This window comes from Bubalus kerabau, chromosome X (assembly GCF_029407905.1).
Source record: "Bubalus kerabau isolate K-KA32 ecotype Philippines breed swamp buffalo chromosome X, PCC_UOA_SB_1v2, whole genome shotgun sequence".
Taxonomy (NCBI): Eukaryota; Metazoa; Chordata; class Mammalia; order Artiodactyla; family Bovidae; genus Bubalus; species Bubalus kerabau.
The window spans coordinates 82,566,815-82,586,248 of record NC_073647.1 but is presented as its reverse complement, the minus strand read 5'-3'; the positions used below and the strand labels follow the sequence as shown (position 1 = coordinate 82,586,248).

Sequence of the window (19,434 nt, the reverse complement as noted above, 5' to 3'; positions counted from 1 at the left end):
CCTTTTCCTGTATGATCAACAAACTTTGACAAATTGCTCAACAGTTCCTTAGGAATATTTGTTCCAAGGAAATCATGCAGTTACCTAGAAACATCATATCCAGCTTCCAAACACCCACCTTTACCTCACTGTGTAACAACAAAACATATTATCATGAAAACCCTCATTTTTTTCAGGATTAATATTTATGTTCTTAAAGCAGCTGGCACAGTGTCAAATGTGCTCAATAAATGCCTGATGCATGAATGTTTTCCTGCCAAAAGAAAATACAGGAAAAAGTATATGGAACATTTTAGTTAACCATTAATCAAAGTTGAATAATACTACATATGTACAAAATAATATACCTGTGAATCAAAACTTACTGCTACATCATCATATACTACTAATTTAACAGATTTAGTTTTGACATACAATTGTGAGAACATTACTCTTAAATAATAATACAACTATTTTTTGTCAACTTGAAAACAATCTTCCAAGTCAACCTATAAAGGTACATACACACATATTGCTAAGAGTCAGACACGACTGAGCAACTGAATTGAACTGAAATATATACATATATATATCTCCATGCATAAATGTCTTACTTGAACAATCAGAAACCGGAGAGAAGTGAAAACTATCTTTGTATATTTTTACTATAATGCACTTTATCAGTTTCACTAATAGTCCTTTAGTTGGGCATGTCCAAAAATTAGTCTTTTTGTTTTGCTTTCCACATACCAGTTTTAATCTCCGTCCTGAGTTTTAAACTACTAAATACTTTCAAAGGTTTATTACTAGTTATGGTCATTTCTCCAGGAGATTTATGCTTTTAATATTTTTTTTTAATCTTTTAGATTGAATTTTATAGTCAACACATTACTTATAGAAAATTTGATAGCACCTGCAAAATTCATTTAAAATTATTTGTTTTGATCTTTCTGGCTTTCTAATTATACATAATCCTGTTGTTTTTTTTTCACCCCAATAGGTTAGTCCTTTGAAACATACCTATATAACTACTCACTGTCACTGCTTCACAGGTTTAAGAAGGGCAATTCTGTTTTATACTTTTCATGGGGTCCTCAAGGCAAGAATACTCAAGTGGTTTGCCATTCCCTTCTCCAGGTGTGTATGCAGGTAAAGAAGCAATAGTTAGAACTGGTCATGGAACAATAAACTGGTTCCAAATCAGGAAAGGAGTATGTCAAGGCTATATATTGTCACTCTGCTTATTTAACTTATATGCAGAGTACATCATGGGAAATGCTGGGCTGGATGAAACACAAGCTGGAATCAAGATTGCAGGGAAAAATATCAAAAACTTTAGATATGCAGATGACACCACCCTTATGGCAGAAAGCAAAAAACTAAGGAGCCTCCTGATGAAAGTGAAAGAGGAGAGTGAAAAAGTTGGCTTAAAATTCAACATTCAGAAAACTAAGATCATGTCATCCAGTCCCATCACTTCATGGCAAATAGATGGGGAAACAACGGAAACAGTGACAGACTTTGTTTTGGGGGGGGGGCTCCAAAACCACTGCAAATGGTAGCTGCAGCCATGAAATTAAAAGACGCTTGTTCCTTGGAAGAAAAGCTATGACCAAACTAGACAGCATATTAAAAAGCAGAGACATTACTTTGCAGACAAAGGTCCGAATAGTCAAGGCTATGGTTTTTCCAGTAGTCATGTATGGATGTGAGAGTTGGACTATAAACAAAGCTGAGTGCTGAAGAATTGATGCTTTTGAACTGTGGTGCTGGAGAAGACTCTAGAGAGTCCCTTGGACTGCAAGGAGATCCAACCAGTCCATCCTAAAGGAAATCAGTCCTGAATATTCATTGGAAGGACTGATGTTGAAGCTGAAACTCCAATACTTTGGCCACATCATGTGAAGAACTGACTCATTTGAAAAGACCCTGATGCTGGGAAAGATTGAAGGCAGGAGAAGAAGGGGACAACAGAGAATGAGATGGTTGGATGGCATCACCGACTAGATGGACATGAGTCTGAGCAAGCTCTGAGAGCTGGTGATGGACAGAGAAGCCTGGCATGCTCCAGTCCATGGGGTCACAAAGAGTCAGACATGACTGAGCAACTGAACTGAACTGAATTCTGTTTCAATATATCTGTTCAGTTATTTGTGTGTGTGTGGCCACACCGCACAGGCCTGTGGGATCTTAGTTCTCTGATCAAGGATCAAAAGCACAGCTTTAACCACTGGATCTCCAGGGAATTCCCCTTAAAGAGTTACCTTTTAAAGAGATTCTCAGGATAAGCAAGAGTATACTGCCTCTAAGTTACTCTATTCGTCAGGTATTTAAAAACAATGATGAGACTCTGCTGGGCTTCCCAAGTGGGCACAGTCATAAAGAATCCACCTGCCAATGTAAGACATGCAAAAACGTGGGTTCAAACCCTGGGTTGGGAAGATCCCCTGCAGAAGGAAATGGCAACCCACTCCAGTATTCTTGCCTGGGAAATCCCATGGACAGAGGAACATGGCGGGCTACAGTCCATGGGGTCACAGAGTTGGACATGACTGATCATGCAGGCAGCCACAAGAGACTCTGCTCTAAAGTAAATTAGCTGTTAAAACACACTCATGTTCAAATCAAAGCATAAAAAACAGAGTCCAATTTAAGTATGAATCATCTTTGAAGTATTTACCATTTCAGGTTACCTGTGTTTTTGAATATCAGCTCATCTTTATCAAAACTCAATGTTATATCTTCCTTTTTATTTCTTCTCACTTAACAGACACAGACTTCTATCCCTAAACACTGTCTTACATATTAAATATCTGTTCCATCCCTCAATCACACTGTAAGCTCCCTGAGGAAAAGGATCATGTCTTATGATTCTTTTTTTTTTTTTTTTTTAGGTTTCTTTCTTTTTTTTTAATTTAATTTAATTTTATTTTATTATTTATAACCCCAGTATCTAGCATATTATCCAGAACATAATTAATCCTGGAAAAATTTGTGGAATGGAATGACTGAATTTATAATCTCAATGAATTAAATGTAAAAAATAACTTCAGTAGTAAGTAACTACCAGAGATTTTCCTTATTTTTTATTAATATTCTTACTTGAAACATTTAAAAACTTTGAAACTTAATTTCATAAAGTATTTGCAGTAGTCATACTACTTATGATTTCTGACAATTTTAAATTCTAACAGCCAATAGAAATTCAATTCTTTCAAAATCATTTGAAAAATACACAGTTTGGGTCATTCATAAGATATTTTTCAAAATAAGTCTTTGTAAATTCTTGATACTTCAAATATTTCATGGGATTTGCTTCAAATTTTCTTTTTTATTTTTTACAGTTAGACTCCTAACCCTAAATTTTGTCAGGAGATTAGTACAAACAACTTTGTAAACGACATTCCAAAACCATTTATCTAAACGGTGACACACAGGCAATTTTTTAACATTTTAAAAATATGTAATAGAAGTTATAAAAAGCAAACAAACTCTAAAATATTTATTTGGCTCTTAACAGAAAAAGTTTACCACACCTTAATCTAAACTATCTAATTTTTTAGTAATTAGAAGCATAACATTTAAAAATGCACAAGAGTACCAAGTTGGCCATATTTCATACTACATGGCAGAGGAATAGGACATAGAGACCGCTTTCTCCCCCACAATTTCATCAAAAGATCATTTGAATGCTGAGCAACTTCCACAAAACAACTTCTGAACACTGGCAAGATGGTAGTCTGATGAGGCCTTACAAATAGCTGAGAAAAGAAAAGAAGTGCAAGGCAAAGGAGAAAAGGAAAGATATACACAACCGAATGCAGTGTTCCAAAGAACAGCAAGGAGAGATATGAAAGCCTTCCTCAGTGACCAGTGTGAAGAAATAGAGGAAAACAATAGAATAGGAAAGACTAGAGATCTCTTCAAGAAAATTAGAGATACCAAGGCACTATTTCATGCAAAGATGGGCTCCAAACTGAAGCAGAAGATATTAAGAAGAGGTGGCAAGAATACACAGAAGAACTATACAAAAAAGATCTTCATGACCCAGATAACCACGATGACGTGGTCACTCGCCTAGAGCCAGACATCCTGGAATGTGAAGTCAAGTGGGCCTTAGGAAGCATCACTATGAACAAAGCTAGTGGAGGTGATGGAATTCCAGTTGAGCTATTTCAAATCCTCAAAGATGATGCTGTGTATGTGCTGCACTCAATATGCCAGCAAATTTGGAAAACTCAGCAGTGGCCACAGGAATGGAAAAGGTCAGTTTTCATTCCAATCCCAAAGAAAGGCAATTCCAAAGAATGCTCAAACTACCTCACAATTGCACTCATTTCATATGCTAGTGAAGTAATGCTCAAAATTCTCCAAGCCCAGCTTCAGTAATACATGAACTGTGAACTTCCAGATGTTCAAGCTGGTTTTAGAAATGGCAGAAGAACAAGCGACCAAAGTGCCAGCATCTGCTGGATCATCAAAAAAGCAAGAGAATTCCAGAAAAACATCTATCTCTGCTTTATTGACTATGCCAAAGCCTTTGACTGTGTGGATCATAATACACTGTGGAAAATTCTTCAAGAGATGGGAATCCCAGACCACCTGACCTGCCTCTTGAGAAACCTGTATGCAGGTCAGGAAGCAACAGTTAGAAGTGGACATGGAACAACAGACTGGCTCCAAATACGAAAAGGAGTACATCAAGGCTGTATATCGTCACCCTGCTTATTTAACTTATATGCAGAATACATCATGAGAAACACTTGGCTGGATGAAGCACAAGCTGGAATCAAGATTGCAGGGGAAAATATCAATAATCTCAGATATGCAGATGACACCACCTTTATGGCAGAAAGGGAGAACTAAAGAGCCTCTTGATGAAAGTGAAAGAGGAGAGTGAAAATTTTGACTTAAAGCTTAACATTCATAAAACTAAGATCATGGCATCTGGTCCCATCACTTCATGGCAAATAGATGGGGAAACAATGGAAACAGTGGCAGACTTGATTTTCATGGGCTCCAAAACCACTGCAGATGGTGGCTGCAGTCATGAAATTAAAAGACGCTTGCTCCTTGGAAGAAAAGCCATGACCAACCTAAACAGCATATTAAAAAGCAGAGACATTACTTTGCCAAGAAAGGTCTGTCTAGTCAAAGCTATGGTTTTTCCAGTAGTCACGTATGGATGTGAGAGTTGGACTATAAAGAAAGCTGAGCACCAAAAAATTGATGCTTTTCAACTGTGGTGTTGGAGGAGACTGCCAGGAGATCCAACCAGTCCATCCTAAAGGAAATCAGTCCTGAGTATTCACTGGAAGGACTGATGCTGAAACTGAAACTCCAATACTTTGGCCACATGATGGGAAGCACCAACTTATTGGAAAAGATCCTGATGCTGGGAAAAACTGAAGGCGGGAGAAGGGGATGACAGAGGATGAGATGGTTGGATGGCATCACTGACACAATGGACATGAGTTTGAGCAGCCTCCGGCAGTTGGTGATGGACAGGGAAGCCTGGAGTGCTGCAGTCCATGTGGTTGCAAAGAGTCAGATACGACTGAGCAACTGAACTGAACCAAGTTGGCCTAGCAAAGAAAGAACAAACTAAAATTATCTATGCTATGGGCCTATAACTGCTGCAGTACACACAGAATATTGCTTTCCCCTGATTATGTTCACAATTTCATAACACTCAAGCTGTATTTTCAATTTACTTGTACTCCAATGTTCCTGTATCCTTGTAAATTAAAAAAAATGCCAGCAGAATAGATTATTTTCCATGCTTTTTGAAACCAATAATTTTACTAGCAGAAACTTGCCATCTCCCTGAAGGCAGGAAGAAGGGTATGTTAGATTTTTAGATGCTGTTAACTCTAATAACAGACTAATGAATACTTAGTTCACTTTTTGGAACTCACATTATTCACCCAAATCTTTTTCAATATTTCACTTGTGCCATACTGTTACAAGTATTTAAAACAAATAAAGTCAAGTACACTACTTTTTAAAACATAGAATCTAAAAATGTAAAATCTGAAACAATGATGATGACATTTCTGTTCCTCTCAAATTAAAAAGAGATAATGACTCTAAAGTTACTAAGTTTATTCAATTAGAATCAGTCTTCAAAGTAATACCCTAATTCAAGATCACTCTAAATCTTCAGAGACATTATTTCTAGAAAAACCATGCCATGCCATGGCCCTCTTAATAATCTTTCTGCAACATAGAGCCCAATAGTTTAAATAAAAAGGCTGAAGTCAGACCTATTGCTATTTAGACAAACCCAGGCTTCCCAGAGACTGCTTACATGTACAGTATGCTAAAATTGGTCACATAAGGTATTACTGATCTTGCTATCCAGCTTCTGAACAATCTCGCTATGAAAATAATGAGGATAAATATAATTTCAAAATTTTACTAGTTATTTTAGTATACACCTCAGAAAAGTTAGAGGTGAAATACACAAAATCAAACACTAGTAACTTGAAGGATAACTTGCTAACCCAGAAAACCAACCTGTAGACTCTGTATTATTTCAACGTCAAGAACTAAGAGACCCCAATTCAAAGGCAATTCATTAGGAAAAATGTTTCCTTTCCCATGCAGCAAAAATGACTGTAGAAGAGCACTAAATAAAAGCAAAAGGGACACATGCCTCCAAAGAATAATCCTCTTTAACTGCCATAATCCAATGCCAGGAGTAAGGAGAGGTACCTAAAGCAAAAATAAGACACAAATAGAATCCCCATATATACCGAGGCTCTACTCTTGACAGCTGATTTGAATAGGAGGAAATCTATGACTATTTTTTAAAACTACCAATATTTTTGAAAAGCAAAGGAGGAGTTATCAGTGAACTTGTGAGTAATTTTACAGGAGTATGGAATTAGAACATTCAGTTCAGTTCAGTCGCTCAGTCGTGTCTGACTCTTTGCGACCCCATGAATTGCAGCACGCCAGGCCTCCCTGTCCATCACCAACTCCCAGAGTTCACTCAGACTCACATCCATAGAGTCAGCGATGCCATCCAGCCATCTCATCCTCTGTCGTCCCCTTCTCCTCCTGCCCCCAATCCCTCCCAGCATCAGAGTCTCTTCCAATGAGTCAACTCTTCACATGAGGTGGCCAAAGTACTGGAGTTTCAGCTTTAGCATCAGTCCTTCCAAAGAAATCCCAGGGCAGATCTCCTCAAGAATGGACTTGTTGGATCTCCTTGAAGTCCAAGGGACTCTCAAGAGTCTTCTCCAACACCACAGTTCAAAAGCATCAATTCTTTGGCGCACAGCCTTCTTCACAGTCCAACTCTCACATCCATACATGACCACAGGACAAACCATAGCCTTGACTAGATGGACCTTTGTTGGCAAAGTAATGTCTCTGCTTTTGAATATGCTATCTAGGTTGGTCATAACTTTCCTTACTATCCCAGAAAAAAATAAAGTTTTAAAAAGTTTTCTATCAGCCTAAATTTGCTGGTTGTTGTGATATAATATACTGTCCCTTCCGACATTTCCTTGTGATTATGAAGAATGGGCAGATATACAGTTAATTGGTTTTCAGCTTTCAAGGTAGAAACCCAGAACAATAAGCAAATGAATTATATCTAGTAACTAACACAACAATCTACACATGCAGGCATTTAATGATCATTTGCTGAATAAATGCAAAATAACATTTAGAACCAATTAAAACCAATCTGAGTATCATCATGTTTTTAAAAGGACTGGTAGTTGTGCAAATGATAGGTTACTATGAGTTGAACTAAGCATATCAATATTATATGTACATTAGAAGGTATCTGTGGAACATTTTAAAACTTTGGTCCAATGACAGTAAAGCAGCTTCCCTGGTTACTGTTCAGGCAGGAATTTGTTTACTCTCCTTGGTTGAAATCAGCGCTAATGACTTTAATGGTTCTAAATAGCTCCAAAATGTTCCCCATGCTAAGACACTGGTCATCTGGTCAGTCTAATGCAAACTACAACATATGCTTTGGAAAATTTTACTTTCAAAAGATACTACAGATGAACACACATTTTTACATGGCATGTGTACATACATGGTATTCTTTAGTAGCAATTCTCACTGTATTAATTTCTTAGAGATATGAGGTCCTTGTAATTTCATTAAAATACAACCTTGGGGAATGTGAAACAAGTTTAAATTTTCCATTGAGTTATTTATCAGAGTAAAAGAAGTCCTTTGTGTAAGACACCTAAATGTTATTTTATTAAAAACAACAATAACTTTATTATTCTTGTCAGATAATATATGCAAAGAACAATTATTTTATTTACTTCTCAAAATAATCAGAGATAAACACATTAATTTCCATTTTATATATAAGGAAACTGAAGACCTTTATTCTGCTTCTGCACTTTTCTCAGAAATCAGTTGAGCCTATTTGAGTGGACTATTTCTGAATTCCCTATTCTGTTCCACTGATCTATATGTTTATTCTTCCAATACCACACTGCTTTAATTTGTTGTTACTGCCTTACAACCCTATATTGAGTGATTTCTTGCATTTTAGTTTTTTCAAAACTGTTTTAGATACTCTAAGTCCCATGCTTTTATATATGAAATTGAGAATTAACCTGTCTATGTATACAAAAAAACCTTCTTGGATTTTATTGACCTTTATTTTGAGGAAATATAGCTATTCAATCAGCAGTTCTGATTTACTGATCTGATATGGTTGTCAACAACTTGTCTATGTCTTCTCATCTTCAATAAAATCTTTTTAAGGGGGACAATAATGTATACAAGGAAAAACATGAATTTAAAATTTTCTCAGTTCAAATTCCAACTGTGCCTTCCACTGATTTTTGTCTTTCTCATCTGTTAAAAAGATACACCTTTTCATACCAAACTGGTTTGAAGAGTTAGTAAAACTGAAGAGATAATACATGTTCAATAAATGTTGTTTCTTCTTCCTTTAAGAGATACATTTAAGATGGAATGGATTCCAACGTCTTTTTGACTAAAAAATTTACATTACGTGCTAATATTACTACATATCCTCTTAAAGTCTGTCCCCAACCACTTTACAGGAAAGAGAGATAGGTCCCATAGTAAGAATAATTATTTGTGGCCTTTGAAATTTTTGTTAGTGAAGGGATATTTTATTCACAATGGAGTCACTATCCCCTTAGCTAGTAGTAAGGTATGCAGATTACTTAGCTTCCAAATTATAAGGTTAAAACAGGTCACTAAACTTTTTTTTCTCTTATAGAAAAGGAAATTCCTCAAATCTACACAGAAAGAGTATACAAGATACTTCAAATACTTCCTCTGCTCCCATCATATCTTAGAACAAAAGAATAAAATATACAAAACACATAACTCACAGAAGATTTATTTTACAGCTAATTGCTGGCTTAGGAATTGACAGACGCTTTTTTTCCTGTTGGATAATGAGAACTACATGACTATTTTTCCTTTTGGCATAGAGCTGTGGCTCTTTATCATTGGCTGTACATCACAATCACCTAGGAAATGATGCCCAGACACTCACCAGATTAGTTAAATATGAATCTCTGTGAGTTAGGCACCATCATGGAAATATTTTTTTTTAATTCCCAGATATCTCTGATCTATGATGTTGTTATTTAGTCACTAAGTCGTATCCAACTCTTTTGAGACCCCATGGATTGTAGCCCACCAGGTTCCTCTGTCCATGGGATTTCCCAGGCAACAATATTGGAGTGGGTTGCCATTTCCTTCTCCAGGGGATCTTCCTGACCCAGGGATTGAACCTGTGTTTCCTACATTGGCAGGTGTGTTTTTTACCACTGAGCCACCAGGGAAGCTCCATCCGCTGTACGATCAGAACTAAAAACTACCAGCCCATGGAAAACAAGGACAAATTTGAAATTAAACTATATTTTAAATATGTAGCAGACCTTTAGAGCATCTTATCTGTGTTCTAGTTCACCCTCCAACCCCATCCTCCATCCTTTCCATATACCTTCTATGCTGTTTCCTCTTATCCTGAATATCAAAATAATTCTTATTGGCTCTTATCTCCTATAAACCATCAAAATACTTTGTGAAATGGAAGCAAGTAATTCCCTCTCAATCTCTTTCTCTCTCCCTCACATACCAACACACACACACACAGCAGGACCTACTTCAAATGTACAGATAAGAGTTAAAATCTAGCAGCAAAATCAGTTGCTTAGAATGCCTCCAGGGCAATTCAGAAAACATCTCTATTATCTACAAAAGCCAGTTCAAACTTAGCTCTAAATCTCTCTCCTGGGACCTCCCTGGTGGTCCAGTGGTTAGGAATCTGCCTGCAAGTGCAGGAAATGTGGGTTCAACCCCTGGTCTGGAAGGGTCCCACATGTCATTGAGGAGCAACTGAGCCTGTGCTCTAGAGCTCACAAGCTGCAACAACTGAAGCCCGCACACCTAGAGCCAGTGCTCTACAACAAAAGAAGCCACTGCAGTGAGAAGCCTGAGTACCACAACTAGAGAGTAGCCCCCACTCACAGCAACTAGAGAAAGCCCACAAGCAGCAAAGAAGACTCAATGGAGCCAAAAATAAAATAAATTAAATCTCTTTTCTTTTCAACTCTCTTTCCACCTAAAAACAAACCAAAAGAAAACAATATAGACAAAGAAAATAAAACCATCATCAAGAACAGTAAATTATCTCTGGAAATCACATAAATGTATAAACATTATACAGCAAATTTTGACAAAGTACTAAAAGTTAAGACCTCAAGATTCCAAGTACTTACCAGACTTTGAGAACTGCTGGCTAAAGATAATGACAGCATCCACCAAGAGAGAAATTACAAGAACAGGAAAAAAAATCTTATATTTCCCTCTCAAAATTATACATGAGAGAGACTGAAAGGGGTGGTACAGAAACAATATGACCGGAGAAAGCAATAGAACCAAGTCAGGCCTTATTTTGGAATGGTGAGGTAATGATTACCTCTCTTGAAGAAAAAAATCAAGGTAGGGAAATACAGAGGCTCTGCCCTGAAGGAACTGGCCTGAATATTTCCAGACCAGACTGGCTTAAAGTAAGATAGTCTTGGAAAAACTGGGAAGGCATCAGTGGTGGGCTGGGGTCAGGGCCCTGTTGGCCACTCCCCTCTTTCTAGTCCAAATAAACCTGGTGAGAGTATATAAGAAAAACAGATATCCCTGTTCTCTTTATTGCATTCTAGAAAAAAGCACCAGTTACTATTTTCAGCACAGCCCTCTGCACTCGTGGGCTGCTATTTAAGATGAATACTGATAAAGCAAAAATTTCAGGCTAAAGCACTAATTTAAAAGCACTGAAAAACTTTTCAGCTAGTAATAACCGTATTCACCTTTAGAAGTAAAGATTTTAAGCATGCCAAGCATAGCCAGAAATCTTTAGAGTGGTTTGCTCTTGTTTAAGACACTACTGGGGCAGTGTTGTTTTAGCTTTCTATCTCCCTACGCTGCAAATATTTGTTTATCTTTATACTAGTCTAGTGGCTAACATCAGAGAAGGCAGTGGCACCCCACTCCAGTACTCTTGCCTGGAAAATCCCATGGACTGAGGAGCCTGGTAGGCTGCAGTCAATGGGGTCGCGAAGAGTCGGACACAACTGAGCGACTTCACTTTCACTTTTCACTTTCATGCATTGGAGAAAGAAATGGCAACCCACTCCAGTGTTCTTGCTTGAAGAATCCCAAGGATGGGGGAGCCTGGTGGGCTTCCATCTATGGGGTCGCACAGAGTCGGACATGACTGAAGCGACTTAGCAGCAGTAGCACTAAGTGGCTAACATAGACACTTTTACTGGCAAGCATGTATTAAATATGTTATATTGAATTAAGTCCTACCACAATACTTCTAATTTCTCTTACTCCCTAATATCTGATCAGCTGTTAAACTATTTTAACTCTTCAAGGTCTCTCCCTCAGTCTTCTCCTTTCTACTGCCTTCTGTCTTTGTTAAAAAACTCACTATTACTTTCACTGATTAAAATTCCCCACCCTCAGTCTCTCCCCAACTCCAATCCATCCTACACGCTGCCATCAGCTATTGCCAGCACAGATCTGGTCATGTCATTCATGATCTCAAAAATCTTCAGTAGCTCCCATTTACAGAACACTGAAAATCTTTAAACTAGCTTTAAAAGCCCCATACAATCCGGGCCTTGCCTACCTTTAGATGAATACCTCATATCACACTGCATTCCCATTCTCACATCATAGACTTATATCCTAGCAAACCATACTCCTCCTTCCTCCAAGAACACATCCATGCCTTTGCTTACACTGCCCTCATCCACCAGAAATAGGCTCCTTTAATCTGTGAAAATATTATCCACTCTCCAATGCCCTGCTCAAATTCCACCTCTTTCACAATGCCTTACTAAATCTATTCCCTAAACCACCACCACAGCCACCTCATTGTTGATGGTCTTGTAACGTGTATAATAGCAGTTTCTGCATATGACTATCTTGCCCACCTTAATGTAAACCCATGGGGTTGGGGCGGGATTCAGGATGGTATATCTTTAGACATTTCACATTACAATGCTATATATTGACTGCCTTGTACCCAATAAACACTTCATGAACTGAACCAATTCCTACCATGAAAAAATTTCAAAATAGGAAAAATGTCAATGAAACATCTCATTAGCTAGTTATAACAAATCATTTGCCTCTTCTTATCCCCCAAAGTGTTTCTAAATATAACTTCATATTTCATCCTTAATTATCCTATCATTACAAATGTGATCAATATACTTAAATGAAATGACCTAAGAAGGAGATCTTATGAAAAAACCACTAGTAATAAGGAAAACTGGAGCTATGACCATGACTATCTAAATCCCGAGGTTTTAATATAGTTGACAATAATTCAGAATTTAGGGGCAGAAAAAAAGAGTTGACTGTGGGGAAAGAGAAGGAACTGGATACATACTATGTGCAAATCATTTTGCTAAGGAATTAAACACAGCAAGGTATTTAGTATTTAGTTTTTATATAACAACTCTTGAAGACAGTTCTTCTCCCATTTAGAGATGAAGAAACTGAAGCTCAGAGAGGTTAGGTAACTTGCAGTGGAGCTAGTGTAAGTTGGATGTGAAATTGGAACCTAGATTAAACTGGCCTCCAAAGCCCACATTCTTTCCTCTATTACTACAGGGTCTCATGAAATTAATTAAAATTAGCAGTTTTTCCCAATCTGCCATATATCTGATGTCCTAGTTAAATTTTTAGAGTCAGTGGCTTTAGCCCCAAACTGTTTTAGCAATGAATTGTATTACTTTCAAAACTAACTTCCTTAAACAAAAGCAGTATGCTAAAAAATAATATAAAAGTACCAATAAATATTTAATATAATATGGTGATAGAATATACAATTTGAAAATTCTATAACAAACTCCATCAGGAATCAAGTACTCTATCACCAAAACAAAAAATGCACAAACTGTGTACATTGGCACTACTTCATGAAAAGTCCACTTTACTACTAAAAGAGGCTATTCTTAATGACCTTTGTCCAGGAATGATCAACAGCCATCACACCTCCTAATTCTTACCTGAAACCTCTGACACATTTTCCCACAGGACAATTTTACAGTGATTAGGGTTTTCATCATCATATCTCTTCCCTGATGCTGACAGAATTCAGGCAATAGCTAAAATTATGGCTGCCTGAAGGATAATATCCTTTGAAGTCCCTATTCCCAATAGATCTAATTGAGACAGTCCCTGCAAGAGCTCTCACAACCAAAGCTTCTTGCTTATCCTATTTTCCCCTCTCCCAAGAACCCTATTTCTCAGGAGCCAATAGAGCTGATACTTCCCCTTTCAGGCCCATTCTCCACCTCTCACTGGAACCAATCTAATTCTTATTTGAAACCTCTGACACATTTCCCATTGAACAATGTTACAGTGATTAGACTCTTCATCATTATACCTCGTTACTGTGCACTGGTATAAAAACATAACTATCCTTAATAATTTTTTTCCTGTGCAAAAACATGTTAAGAGGCTAAACAACCAATTATCACACTTCTGAATGATAATTCAAAGGTTAACAACTGCCCATGAAACAAGACAGCAAAAGATATTGAAAAAGATTCCACAAAATATGATAGTGTATACAATCTTTAATTTTATCAGGATTTAACATACACAGAAATAGACATTAAAGTTTCCTTTAACATTAAAGTTAACAGATTCGTACTTACATTTTCTTTAAGGATTTCAACACATATTCAAAAAATATATTCTACAATGAAAGCACCCTTAGTCCTAAAAACTATCATGATTGAGGGCTGCAAAGCTCACATTCAACGGTTAACATTTCCAAAGCCAACATCAACAAACATGTAATTAAAATAAATATAAATTCTGGGAAGTAAAAGTGTCTCCTTATCAAAAGAAAGCCATTATAAACAAACATCAATAACAACAACAAAAAAAAAACAACATAACCTTTCTGAGTACTAAACAGGTCTAAGCAGGTCAGATGCAGTGGTTAGTTTTCACCTAGAATATTTGTTTTAGAAAAAAGTTTAATTAAGGCACTTGCAGGGTTAAATCTAACCAATTGTAACTGTTTTAGACAAAGAAGGCAGAAATACTCTCTTTACCACATTACCTTCACCTTTCGTTTTACTTCATAGGGATTAACAATTTCCACTCCAGTATTTTTCCAAATTGCTGAGGTAGAGAGACCCATTGTTAAATCTCTATAATACCTAAAACATACTGCAAACAATAAAAAAAAAAAACCATATGTGGTAATTACAATTTAAAACATTTCTACATTCAAAGTTAACAAAAATAATAGCAAGCATGCGAATGGTTCCCCCCTCCCATCCCAACCTTTTATCCAAACATTTAACTGTTCTTATAAACCAGATGCCTAGAACTATAAGTCAAAAGATTACATACACAAATTAAACAAATTTCCTCTTCCCTTGAGTAATCTTCTAGAAAATTCTTGCAAGTATGAAACATTCCAAGAAGAAACAAACCCCTCTTCATTTATCCTGTTCTTAAGAGATGTAGAATATTACAATTTATCTAGGAATTCCTTAGTGTACTAGTAAAATAATTCCTATAAATAGAGAGGGTTCAACTTTAGACTTCTTCCATATTTCTACTACATTTCTTATTAAATGTTATTCTGGCATGTAATTTTAACCCCAGCTCAGTTGGAAATTTGAAAAGAAAAAGAACAAATTAAACAGAAAGCAGTCCAAAGTATATTTTTAAGGATGAAGCAAGTTCTTAAAAGACAAATCTGCACCTAGAGATGTGGAGGATTTCGAGTCCTACCTCAAAATATCCTACTGTGAATCAATTTGGCCTTCAAAATTTTAGATCTGTCATCGTGATGGCCTCTACTGTACTGCCAGACTGTCAATTGATTAGGTTATCAGAAAAACATCCGACTTTCCCAAAAGTCTTGTTTTTGTTTTTAAACGCTGCCTGCTTCTAACAGTAACAACAAAAACAACAAAGCAACAATAATAAAAAACAAAGAACCTGTGCACATCTGAGTTCTCACTGCACAGCTGACCAAAGCGTAACCAGAACAGTTTCGGAAGTAAGAAGAGCGGGAAGAGAGGCGAACCAAAATATTTTGGTTGAACCTCGCTGTCTTACCAAAGATTCCTCTTATAAGGGCTGGAGTTTACTTTGCCTGTTCTTTCACTGACCAACGGGGCGGGGACAGCAGTTGGGCAAAGGGAGAAGGGGCGGAAGAGGGCGGTAGAATTCAGGAGACCGCCAAGGAGGCTGCAGAACATCACCTGAGTGTAGATAAAGAAACCTTGCCTCCAGTTAATCTCCACTTTGGTTGTTACAAAGAACCACAACAAGCCACAAAGAAATGAGAAAAGTAACTAAGGAGCATTCATCCCTATGTGTAAATGTCCCCAGAGTTCGTCACCTTGCTGTTTCTGTTGCGCTGGGTTCCTAAAGCACCCGGTGTTCAAATAGAGAGCTGGAGTCAGCAGCTGTCCCTCAAATTGGCAGCTAGCACACTTGGCGCAGCGGAGAAAGAGAAACATGTGGAGCCAGGCGCGGGCACCTGGCGTATCCCCCAGTTCCACTTCAGGTCGAAAAGTGAAGAAACTTAGTCACAACTCTGGCGTGGCCCGCAAGGCAGATACTCCCCCGAGGCCAAGCCCGGCCCGGGCTGCACTTACTCCTGACTCCCGAGCCCGCCACCCAATCCCCGCCGGCTCCCAAGAGAAAGCGCGGTTCGGGCAGAGCGTTGTCCGCCGCCCCGCAGCCTCAGGGGCCTGGCCTGGCACCTCGCTTCCCAGCCCCATGCCCCTTCTCCCCTGAGCCCCCCAGCAACGGTCTTCAGAGGAGGAAGGGGGTGGCCCCAACCCCTCTTGGCCACCATACTAACCTCGACGCTGCTTGCGCTGCCGCCAAACACCTCCATTTCTTGGTTCCAGGGCTCGTCTTGAGGAGCGAACGGTAGCATCGCCCCTTCAGGAGCACTCGAGCAGGAGCTGCCAACTGCCCGAGCGGCCGCGCATCCCGTTTTTGGAGCCTGCCTGCCACTGCGCCGCCGCCACCGCCGGGATCCCCAGCCTCGCCTTCAGCAACAGCTGCCTTCGTCGTGGGGTCCCTCAAAGACTCGGAGCGAGGGGTCGTCGCCACCGCAGGCTGCTGCTCCCCACGGAGAAGACAACTCTGTGCTGCCTCTCCAAGAGCTGCCGCTCGGTTTGTGCTCACCACTGCCGCCAACGCCGCGACAGTCGTTCGGCGATGACTCCCCCCCCGCCCCCTCGCCATCTCCCCGCTCCCTCGGGCCCCCTCCCAGCTCTGTCAATATGGCGGCAGCGGCGGCGTTACCTGTGAGGCGCCTGGAACTCCCGACCGCGGGGGCACGGCAGCGTCACCCAAACGTCAATGGAGATTCCCCAGCCTAGGGTGAAGCGGGGATGGGGGGGGGGGCGCTGCGGAGGGGGAGGCGGGGTGATGCGAGGGATCGCGTGGTGGGGGTTGGGAGAGAGGGGAAGGGGGCTTAGTGGGCAGGGAAGGCTGGAGATGCGTAGTAAAATCCTCTGCTAGCTCCTCGGTAAACCTGCGCGCTCCATGGCGCATGCGCGGCGCTGTTCACACATGCTCAGCAGGCCCTCGCAAGTCAACGGAGCAGCCTTGCCGGCAGGAGTCCCAAAAAAGGTTTGGGAGCTGGGGCCCCTCATGAGCATTTGGAGGAGTCAGTGTCAGAAGACTCCAGGAATACCTGCTTTCAGTGCTTGCCAAAGCAGGTGCGCTATACACCGAGGCACGCCCATTTGGTATTTAGTGACAAATATCAAGGCAGGGGTTTTAGTCCAGTATACATTAGCCTCGTAGAAGCTGGAGGCAGGAAAATCCGTTTAAAGTAAAGTGGTACAACTGCGCTCCCTAACTCCGCCCTCTCCTCTTGTCCTGCTCACAGTGTTGGTATTTATGCTGGTTGTCTTCATAGTATTGATGACACACCGTGTTTCCAGTATTCACATATATAACGTACACCACTTATTGGACTCAACGTGAGGCAGTGAAGGCAGAGTGTACGAATCTAACTTCATTTCCACCCCGCTCTGAGGATATTGGACCTGTAGTGACAGAAATTATCATTTTTATCTCTTCTCCAAATAATTTACTGCTTTGCTACTCTAAGCCACACACTGTACCAGATGCTAGCAGTTTAACTGAGATGAAGTATAGCCTCATGCATGGGAGATGATCAATACATGGGAAATATTTCAAAACTTAGAGTAAAAATGTTATTCCACATATGACACTTCAAAGAACTTGAAAGAGCAACTGTAACAACTACTAAGCCAGCTCAGTACCTTGGAGAGATTTCTAATGGTAGACATAAAATAACACTCTCTTCCACGTACTACACCTAGGACTTTGATGCTGTGCTCCACGGAAAACATTGAACGATGCTCTCTATTTATTTCACCATCTAGCTTCTAGCACTGGCAACGTAAACTGAACCAGAGATTGTACCTGAATCACAATCAAAGATCACTAGTAGATCATTCCCACCTACTCATCTTAAAACCCCAGGGAGAAAGTAAGTTTTAAGAATATGTGTGTGTGTGAAGTTGCTCAGTTGTCTCCGACTCTTTGCGACCCCATGGACTGTAGCCTACCAGGTTCTTCCATCCATGAGATTTTCCAGGCAAGAATACTGGAATAGGTTGTCATTTCCTTCTCCAGGAGATCTTCCCGACCCAGGGATTGAACCCGGGTCTCCCGTATTGTAAGCAGATGCTTTACTGTCTGAGCCACCAGGGAAGCTTTAAGAATATGATTCTATAAAAATGAAAGCTTTGAAAATAGTGGAGACATGGGGCTATAAACAGTGAAAATATGTGTGTGGGTACACAGTGGGAGCGTGTACCCACATGCAGATAGACTTCCCTTTGGCTGAACTGACCTTGCTTCCACTAATGCTTTGAGCACTGGATATCATCTTTTCTTGCCTACTCAAAGGCCTTGTTCTGCAATTCTTCCACTTCCTGCCTGCTCCTTTCACACCATCTATTTTCCTCCTCTACTGGACCTTTCCTGTCAGCAAAAAGCATGCTGTTACTGACTTCAACTTGCTGGACCACTCATTAGTATTTGAAGCAGTTCACGTCTCTTAAAACATTATCTTCACTTGGCCCCCAGAGCAAAACATTTGCTCATTTTCCTTCTACATCACTGGCCATTTCATCTCTGTGCCCTTTGCTATATCATCCTTCATCTTCCTAATCTCTAAAAACTGAAACTTCAGGGCTCAGTCCTTGAACTGTACCTTCCCCAGCATTTTAGGTACTCCCATGTCCCATCCTGTTCCATGGCTTTAAATCCCATCTGTATGATGAAGACTGTCAAATTTTATCTCTAACCATAAACACTTCCTTGAAGTCTAGACTTGTACATGCAACTGCTTATTCTATTTGGATACCTAACTGAATTCTAGATTCGACCCTAACTAACCTGTTCCTTGCCTAGTCTTCAGAATAATTAATGACCTCTACCACCCACTAGTTTGTTGCTCAAATGTCCTTTGAGTCTTTTTATGACCATACGTTCTAAAACACCATCCCCATAACTATCTAGCCTCACCCTGCTTTTTCTTGATAATACTAATCAACATGTTATATATGATTTATTTATTTATTCCATCTAGCACCTAGCATAATGATACTCAGTAAATTTTTCTGAATGAATGAATTTGTCCTTTCCTCCTATGCATTTGATAAATACACCACATCAACTAACTATATTAAGAAGCTTCCTCACTATGAATGTATTACTCTGCTTCTGTATAAAATTTAACTTTCATGTATGTTCATTCATTCTACATTCCCCTTAATATATAGACATGTGTGTGTGTTAGTCAATCAGTCATGTCTGACTGTGTGCGATCCCATGGACTGTAGCCCACCAGGCTCCTCCTCTGTCCATGGGATTCTC

The 19,434-nt window shown here is 39.4% G+C and overlaps 1 protein-coding gene across 5 annotated transcripts in view; it reads right to left on the bottom strand.

The window, feature by feature from the left end:
- The window catches only part of RPS6KA6 (ribosomal protein S6 kinase A6), a 191,772-nt gene extending 175,083 nt beyond the window's left edge, over positions 1 to 16,689 (bottom strand). Inside the window, exons 1-3 of one of the 5 annotated variants that reach the window (XM_055563519.1) lie at positions 16,367 to 16,689; positions 15,899 to 15,992; positions 14,600 to 14,709 (exon numbers count right to left, since the gene is read on the bottom strand). In XM_055563519.1, coding sequence (XP_055419494.1) covers positions 14,600 to 14,709; positions 15,899 to 15,992; positions 16,367 to 16,444 — 282 coding nt within the window. In that variant the 5' untranslated portion in view covers positions 16,445 to 16,689. Of the gene's footprint in view, positions 1 to 14,599; positions 14,710 to 14,895; positions 15,458 to 15,898; positions 15,993 to 16,366 lie in introns of those variants that run through there. The other 4 variants (XM_055563520.1, XM_055563521.1, XM_055563522.1 and 1 more) reach the window with 4 other exon arrangements.
- Between the last annotated feature and the right edge of the window lie 2,745 nt (positions 16,690 to 19,434).